The 9,631-nt window shown below is 35.7% G+C and overlaps 1 protein-coding gene across 2 annotated transcripts; it reads right to left on the reverse strand.

Annotated features, from left to right (window-relative positions):
* On the reverse strand, positions 1–9,381 carry si:dkey-8e10.3 (serine/threonine-protein kinase SBK1). 2 transcript variants are annotated; one of them, XM_026927990.3, is made up of 5 exons: positions 9,278–9,381; positions 8,313–8,530; positions 5,962–6,138; positions 4,490–4,692; positions 1–2,908 (listed from the first exon to the last, which is right to left on the reverse strand). In XM_026927990.3, the coding sequence occupies exons 2-5, from the start codon at positions 8,365–8,367 to the stop codon at positions 2,258–2,260; spliced, it is 1,086 nt and encodes a 361-aa protein (XP_026783791.3). In that variant the 5' UTR covers positions 8,368–8,530; positions 9,278–9,381; the 3' UTR covers positions 1–2,257. The 2 variants fall into 2 exon arrangements, with proteins under 2 accessions (XP_026783791.3, XP_053092472.1); XM_053236497.1 differs by lacking the exon at positions 9,278–9,381 and having other exon boundaries at positions 5,962–6,164; positions 8,313–8,379.
* Between the last annotated feature and the right edge of the window lie 250 nt (positions 9,382–9,631).

Raw genomic sequence — 9,631 nt, forward strand, 5'->3', positions numbered from 1 at the left:
TCAAGTTTAATAGCAATAAATACATAGTTGTATATCATCTACACATCTACATGAGCTAAGTGTGATGAAAACTGATATATTTTCCTGACAGAGACACTCACAAAACTGGTTATTTGCAAGCTACCGTAATAGAATCTAGGGCAAATTTCCAACACAGCTGCCTCTTCATGTCAGGGTGTTAAGTTTACTACAGATCTACAGCTCTGGCCTATAAAACAGTCAGGGTGTTGATTTATATTCACTGCGAAGTTGAGATGTTTTTCACTTGTGGCTTTCTCAGTGGACACACGTGATGGAGTGCAGTGAGCTTGTTGCCCATCTACCATGATGGAAACTCAATCCTGGTTGGTGTAACATGTAAAATATGCTGCAAAGTGCACACTCTGAGCCAAATTGCCCACTGGTCTGTAGGACACACAAGGCTCTCAGTGGGACATCAGCACCAGTGCCAAGACACACCAACATACTGTCCATCACTGGCCTGCCAGCTGCAGCAGATGCCAGCAGATTATTTAATGCGAATGGCTGCGGGGTATAAAGTACAAGTGTGTGTTTTATGTGTGTGTGTAGATCACTTCAAAGCTTCTAGTAATATGATCTGTCTTCTAACAATATATAACATGCATTGCACTGATTACATATTGACAAAGGCAGGAGCTGTTAAAGTCAATCACTAAAGTGCCAATTTATTGTTTAATACAAATGCAGCAGTATAATAAAACTGTAGAAGGGCAAAGTATATAATATTTAAGCTGCACTCATTCTCTGAAGACTATACATTCTCAGCATAATTACACTACAGTACAGTATACAGTATACATTATACATAATATTTGTAACATCATGATGATTATCATGCTTTTCCCAGAGTAATAGTAGGAAACTTTGTAGGTTTCGTAAGTAGGAAAGCTGTTCATTTTTTCATGCACTAACTAACAAAATAAACTACATACACAAAAATCTTGCAGTTCATTTACAAAAAAAACCCAAAAAAAAACAACTGAAATATGAGTATTCAGACAGTTATTTTAAGTCTCTGACCTAGCCTAACCATGAAAATTCTTTTTGTTCACCATTTTATTAACCATCCAGTGATATACGTTTTATTTCTAAATTTCTACTATTTCTAATTTGGATCACAGTAGCAGGGCACAAACTATAAAACTTTTTTTTTTTCCTAGCTAATTGAATTTTGAAAAATGGTGTTATTACCATTTTTATTACCAAATTCCCCAAACTATTCCAGTGAAAATGATGCTTTTGAATTTAAAAAACATGAGGCCAAGGCTCTCAGGTCCTGATTTACCAAGATCCCAAATAAAGTGCTGTAATTTTCCAGTGAAATCTGATACTGTGTTCGTATGTGTAGTTATTAGAAAAAGAAATAAATCAAAATCAAATAAAAAAAAGTTCTAAATATCATATGAATCCAAAATTTATCCAAGAGGATAAACACAAGTCTGCATTTTGGTTATAAGCTACATGTTAATTGAAAGTTTTTCACAGTCAATGGAAAAAGTTCAAATGCATATTGAATACAGAATATTAAACCAACTTTACTGCAGTAATATTAAGCCATATACAGTATTCAAGAAAGCATCTAATTATTTTGAGATACTACAAGCATTTCAAGAAACTTGTGTATATAGTAGTATTTTATTTATTTATTTATTTATTTTTTCAATTTGTGGATACGTGTTTCTGCCATTTAAATACCTCCTTGTATTAACGTGCACACAATCACCATTCTTAAAATAACTGTAAGGCTTTCAGTTAAAATTCTGAGGTGCTAAATTAATCAACATGAATCAACACTGCCCTATTTAACACCATTAGGTAGAAATATTAATTGTACAGACGTGCCATTTTGCTCAATTGAAAGGCACAATCCTGTTTCTGTTGTTGTTCTTTAGTAAATTACAACCTCAGAACCTACATTCTACATTCTTAGTTTTGAAAATAGTTTGATTCATATTACAGAAAATATGGATATCCAATCAAGTGAAGGAACTTCCAGAACCTTTCCATTACCTGTTTGGGTGAAGGGTACAAACGTCCAACCTGAACTCCTGCAAAATTTGCAGGAATTCTAAGGATGTATTCAATATGTTTACAAAAGTTGGCAGAAAAGGTATGAATGCTAGCTCCGCCCCTCACCCTGACTTCAACTGTTTGTAACTTTTCATGCATGCCAGATTTAACAAACAGTTACAAAATTTGCCAAAATGAGACTGTGTTGGAATGTCACATGAAGGCGTTACTGCAGCACTGGGCTACTACGGCAAGGGCTGTTCAATGTTGCCATGGTGCTTACTTCTCCATTTTCACCCACCAGTCCATTTGGGCACTTTGGCCTCACCCAGTCCTTCCCAACATACCCTTTCACCACGTCGGCTGTGGATCTGTCGTTAGGCTCCAGTGCCAGCAGCTTGGCGAACATTTCCATACACGCCGGTGTGAATCTCTTCCACTGTGTCGGGAGTTCTGCTGTCTCTGTGTCCTGCCGCCACTCAGCAAACTCCTCATAGAAGCTGTCAGTGCACATGCAGTGTTCCCAGGGAAAGAAACCTGTAAGGATGCAGAAAAGCAGCACGCCAAAGGCCCAGGTGTCTAGGCTGGGCTGTATGCTGAGTGGTGGAGCTTTAGGAGTTTCCTGGCCATCCTCTGCCACCATGGCGCACAGCTCTGGAGCCATGTAGGGCAGCGTGCTTGAGATGAAGCGGATGAGAGTGCCACGCTTCTGTGTCAAGCCAAAGTCGGCCAGCTTCACATGGCGGCACTGGGTGTCTAGCAGAAGCACGTTCTCGGGCTTGATGTCACGGTGCACCAGGCCCAGGCGGTGGATGAACTCCAAGGCACTGGCGATCTGCACAGCACAGCGTTTTACTGCACGCTCCGAGATCCCGACCTGTGGAAAAGAGGAAGGCCTCTTATCTCTTCACAATAAAACCATGAGTGCTGATTTAAGTCTTGTGATTTCATTGCTATTGCTTAGCACCATGACAGGTAGTTTAATGTTAATGTCATTTTACTGGGTATTTGCTTGAACAATTAATAAGTAATATAGAATCAAAATTCCAAAAGAGGAGTTTCAGATCACTAAATCACTATCATTTAGAGGTTTTTTGTCTCTTAACTTGCTGGTCAATACCAGTTTACAAAACCTACACATCTCACTGCAGGAAAAGAGAACATAAATAAGGTATTTTTTCCTTTCATAAAGACTTAGCTAGCTTGTGACCAGTGTTCATATTCGCGGCAACCAGAATCAAGCAGTTACAGCAGGTGATAATTCTGTCATTCTGATTTATTAGGCGTTTTATGGGAACATACATTTTCAAATTTGTCAAACAACAAAGCAGGTGTTATAAATAGCCTTAACAAAATGCTGTAACTGTCAGCAAAAGTGGATAGACTTTGGGGGCCTAACCACAGACTTGTCTTCTCTTACAACATCATTACAAGAGGCTGTAACGTGTTGTGTTTTTGTGCCTTATACATATTGTGTGGAGTTTAATGTTTCGGAGAACTTCACTTAGCCAAAGGAAGAAGGACAGCTGTGTGGCTCGATGACTCACACGCTCCGAGTTCCTCCAAGCACATACACACATTGTTGAAATATGTGTTGAGCATGCACTATATGCATTCATCCAACAACCTGTCTGAGACATGGCAGGGGGAACACTATGCAAAAAACTCTTTTGCTATCTTGCTATTGTATTTCTGCTATTTGTTGTTCGTGATAATGTAGCAGTAATGGCATTACTGGAGAGCTGTAACATCTGAAAAAATCTGAAATGAACTTAAAGGGAACTTCCACTTTTATTTCAATATTTTCTGTCTACTAGATTTTTCAGCATTACAATTATAAAACTTACTTTAAAATATCTAGTAGATGTTATCTCCATCCCAAGAGTTAGGAAAAACAACCTACTTATGAATCATACTTTAACAATAACTCAATCATTCATCCAGGTTCAGTAAGCAATTTATCCTGGTTACGGTCTCAGTGGATGCGGAACACTGGGTGTGAGGTGGGAATACACTCTGGATAGGACGCCAGTCCATCACAGTGCACCATGCACACAAACATATACCCATAGGTGCAATTTAAAGCAATCAATCTACCTATTAGGATGTTTTTAGGAGAAAACCAGAGAATCCTGAAGCAAATCCATGCAGACACAGGGTGAAACTCTACACAGACAGTAACACGAGCCCAGTTTCAGATTGAGATATGTTTTTTTTTTTCATATTTCACCTTGTCACTCTCAGGTCAAAATGAGCCGAACATATAAATACGATGTTTAAATTTATATCACAGTTTTTTTTTTATTTGGAGAAACTGATCCAAGCACAAGTTTTATGCTGAAAAAATGATTTTTTTGTATTGTTCCACTTTTGTTAAGCATTTTAAAAAGCTTAACTGTGTTAACAGACTAAGACTGTATTGGACAGTAATTAAGTTGTCCAAAATGACATGGCTGACCCGTGGTTTGATGATAGCGAACAGGTCGCGTCCCGCCACCAGCTCCTGAGCAAATCCATAGTGTTCTTTAGATTGGAAGGCGATTCCGAACAGACCCACAATGCACGGGTGGCAGGACAGACGGAGCGAGGTACAGTACTCACGCAGAAATCCCTTCAGCTGGGTCGACGCTTTGGGCAGGACCTTCAGTGCCATGGGCGTCCCTGCCACACATACACCAAGCAGAAGAAACAGGAGACATCAGGATCAAACATCACACACTTATGCACATTCCTAGAGGCACACAACGTTCTACATGGGACTGGGACTTTTTATCTGATACCAGTTTTTCCAGCTGTCTGATGATGTAGGCCAGTGTAGCTATACATGTCAGTAAATATTAAATATTGTAGGCTTTGATTACATTTATATAAGTGGAAATGATGTACTGTTTCAGGATTTCAGTTTTCAGATGGAAAACACTATTACAGAGAAAAATTCTTTACTTATATATTAAACAATGGGAAATGTTAAAATGGATATTTGTAAACATCTAGCACAGTTTCTGAAACTGAGTGAAATTATGGAAAAAGTCTGGGATGGGTTGTAATTAACATCAAATCACCGATATCATTCCACTTTAATATTGTAACTGCTAAAAATATGGAATTACATGTAGTTATTTTATTTGCAGCTATTAAAAGCTCTTTTTTTTCAGCAGTAGAAGAAAACCGATGTTTTCCTAATTTTTTAGCTGTTATTTTGGGAATATTATCAATGATTTCTGTCAATTTTCATTCTTACTGAGCAAATGACTACTCCATGTGATAAATTTCCCAAGCCACGTTCATTATGCCTACTTAATGTAATGTTGATTTTTTTTAAGCCAGTCATTCTTATTTTTAAAAATTTATAAATAAATGAATTGACTTGGATATAAAATGGAATATTCAGCCATTATAACTCTCTTTCAAAGTAAAAAAAAAAAGACCTTTAGATCTGCAGTTCAATTTGCAACATTCACCTAAAAGATCTGAGTCAAAGAGCTGACTCAACGAGTCAACTTGTGCAGATATGACACAACTCCTTTATTTTTTTTATTTTAATCTACAGATAGGGAACTAGTTACCTTGAGTTTCTTTTTGATCCACTACCAAGTAATACCAAGACTAATTTCCCAAAAGTGATACTATAAAATCATCTTGTGTATGTCAAAAGTGAAAATTTGCACTTTCTACAGTGAAAATGTGCAAAAATGGATATCAAGAATTATAGGTGAAATACATTATTTGAAATACAAATTTGAATACAATACAAAATACAAAAAATACAATATTTGAAGCCAGAAAAGTTCACTCAATGTTTAACTCATAAACAGACAAACAACCAAATGCACATTAATTACTCAAGAGTTCCCAAAGTCATCTAAAAAATAATATGCTCAACTGAAATGATAAATGATTATAAATAATGCTGCTCATAAGTTTACATACCCCTGCAGCGGTGAGTAACCAGCAGCACGTGTCCGTATTTGCCGCGGCCGATCTCCTTGATGACGTTGAAGTGCTCTTTAATCTCAAGGCGACTCAGACTCTGTGCTGTCAGCTCCATCAGCTCCTCTATGGGGCTGCGGCCGTCTTCCACAGGGCCCAGCTCAATCATCGCTCTGCCTGCCAGCAGTACACAAGAACACATTCTTGTGCACAAAGTAGCATTGTTTAACATTTAAACAACTATCACTATATGCGTTCATGGAATGCTGTTGAAATTTTGCTATATGTTATTTGAAACCTTTGGAAATAACTGCACATAAGACAAAAAGATTTAGTCTATACTTCTCTCTGAATCTACTCAATAGTAAAATCTACATGATGACAGCAAAATTCAGATGAAGCAGTACATAAAGGATAAATAAACCTACACAAAAGTTCATAGAAATACCGCCATAATTATGAGAGAAGCGCCCTGGCATTTCGTAACTAGTCTGCTATTTACTTTATACAGCACTGCAGCAATAAATAATAGCCATAATCATTAAATAATACTCAGTTATTAATATTAATTAAAATAACAATAAGCAAAACAATAAACTGCACCAGCCATTTTAGAAATAAGTAATAAGCCATTACATATAATGAAAATAGATATTTTCATTATAAATATTTTCACAATAGATATAGTGATTTCATGGAAATTTAGAATTCAGGAAAGAATGACAAATTCAATAAATCCTATTTCTTAAGAGTAAAGATAAAAACCTTTTTTTTTTTTTTTTTAAATTTTGGATTAATTTAAACTATATATAGTAATTTCATTGGTCCATACCTATAGAAGACAGAAACCGCACTCCAGCAAGTGAACTTGTCTAATGGTTAAATCTTCAAATCACTGAACAGACTCCAGATTGCTCTCTCAGTCACCAGTCACACATTTAGATGGCAACATCTGAATACTCTTTATATCAAACTTATTCTGAAGCGAACTTGTCGTATTCGGAGTCAGTAAGTATTGTCCCAGCATGGGCACCAAAGAAAAGTTTTATCACTGAAATGTGCTATCACTGGAAAAAAAGAAAGAGCATACACTTACATGTAAAACAAAGGTATATACTATATACATTGTTTGTACATAAAACATAAAAACATTTTAATGCAGCTGATTTTCTTCTATATCCTATTTGTTTGGAAATGATTTATATACTTTTAAATGTTTATATACATTTAAATGTCTCAATTTTTATTTCTTGGCTAAATTGACCTTCATCACTGACATACACTGAAGTTACACCCTGGATTCTTCTTCATATAAGAAGTTTAAAATCTAGGGTTAGAGTTAGGGTTAGGTCTTCTCAATAATATTAATAATATCATTTTGTCTCAGTATTATTAAATTTTGTTGCATATACTAAATATATAAAACTATTTAATATGATGTCAGCATTATGCAACTTCGAAGGATTCAAATAATTTTGAATTCCATGAAACTGTTAAAATGATCAAATAAATATAATTAAATTAATTATATTTGATGTGTCCAGAATAATGTCCAGAGTTGCACACATAGTTCTTAAAATGAATGACAAATACACATTGCATTGAGAATGATATCAGATTTACGCCTTCCAATTTGGCATCTAATCGAGAGGCAGATTTTTAATTTTTATTATTATTATTTTTTTTGAGAAATACATTGGATGTTTATTTAGGTTTTAATTTAGAGGTTTTTTTAAGGCAAATTTAAGTTTTAATAGTAAACTCTGCAATTTAATTAAACTGCAGAAAAGGTGAAAGTTGGACTCTTTCTTCTTTACACCAGTTCTACTTTAAAACAAAATGACACTCGAACCCGAAGGATATAGCAGACTGCTGCATGAGTCATACATCATAAATTATAACTCAGGACAAAGCAGAAGTGACAGTGTTATAATATTTATACTTTCACTTGCATCACATTCCAAAGTTAATATAATGCAATTTTCTATTTATTATTTAATTTAATCAATCTGGTATGACAATAAAAATCTGTAGATTAGACAAAAAATATACAAGCCTATATTAAGAAGCTTTGTATTTATTTGGTAGATTGTTTTTTTGTTTTGTTTTGTTTTGTTTTTTGATTGTTTTATATTTTATTATTTCTACATTTATATTAGATTGTTCTATTATATTTATAGTTTACTTATTTTATAATTTCTACATTTAAATCTTGCCAAAACAAATATTTGTATCAAAAATATGACTCAAAGTAATTTAGCAACTACATTACATTTTAGTCAATGCTAAGAAAAAAACACACATGCACACACACACTTCAAACATGCACAGGTCTGTCTACTTTGTCTTACCTTGCACAGTTCTCTGTCTCTGATTGTTACGAGTGCTGGAGATCTTCCCTTTCATACACACTCTCTGTCTGTCTGTCTGTCTGTCTGTCTCTCTTTGGGTGTGAGTCGAGGGAGGTGCTTCTCTGCCCGGTGCTGCCACTAAGGCGGCTGTAGCTGAAGGCTCACGTTCCCTACTGCTGATTCCACAGAAGCTCAGTCAGAGAAACACCTTAAGAACCCTCAAAAGAAGACAGGAAGTACTCACTCTCAGTACTAACACACACTCGGGTGAATATCAGTCTCTTAATGCACATCTACCTTCATCCTTTTTGTTAGAAATTTGTAGTCTTTTCTACATAAAATGAATTGTATTGCTTGAATTTATACACTATGAAATAAATGTGCACACAAGCATGTACAGCATGCCAACCTTTAGCACTGCCTTTAGCATTTTTATTTAGAACATTTGTATCAGTGGCCTTTTCAGCACCCACTACTGGCAGAGTTTATTTGCCCACTAGCCAGCAAAGCTTTTAAGAAACACACACTGAACTCATTATTCATGCTGAGATGAGTCCATTAGAAAGAATTAAAGTCAACTGAAATAGCAGTTAGCAACATTTTAAAATCAAGACATTAAGATGAATACTGAACCTGCATATCATGCAAATTTATTATACCCTTATAAATTTATTATAGTTTTGCTGTTTCATTTATGCATTATTAAATATGGCCCATTGCAAAGAAATGACTATATAATAATCAATTTTATGCCTCTAATATCACAACGGATAGCTGTACACAATAACAAAGGGAAAGTAGATCAGCTATTACCAGTGTGTGACAGTTATGCCATGCTAGCATTACTCAGAGGTGACAGTTACACCGAGCTCTCAATCGTTCTCCCACAGGGACATCGTTGTTGGTGCCCGGTTTCCCTGGACACGTCCAGCCATATAAACACACATGCACACGAACTAACTTACATTTCACTGTTGACAGATGAGCAGCCAGACAGTACTGCTGCAGCTGCAGGTTTATTTCCAAAACATTGTACCCACTGCGAGAGAGAGAGAGAGAGAGAGAGAGAGAAAATAAACCAAAAACAAGGCATGTTGATGTATAATGGTGTTAATACTACTGCTACTACTATTACTGGTACTAATACTAGTACAGCTATTACTACTACAGATACTACCCTCTATACTACTACTCTACTACTATGACTATGGCTCATAGTATTAATACTATTTCCATTACTACTACTACGACTTCTTTTAATACTACTTCTAATACTACTACTGTTGCGTCAAGTATACTACTACTGATACCAGTACTAT

This window comes from Pangasianodon hypophthalmus, chromosome 8, assembly GCF_027358585.1.
Source record: "Pangasianodon hypophthalmus isolate fPanHyp1 chromosome 8, fPanHyp1.pri, whole genome shotgun sequence".
NCBI classification, from domain to species: Eukaryota; Metazoa; Chordata; class Actinopteri; order Siluriformes; family Pangasiidae; genus Pangasianodon; species Pangasianodon hypophthalmus.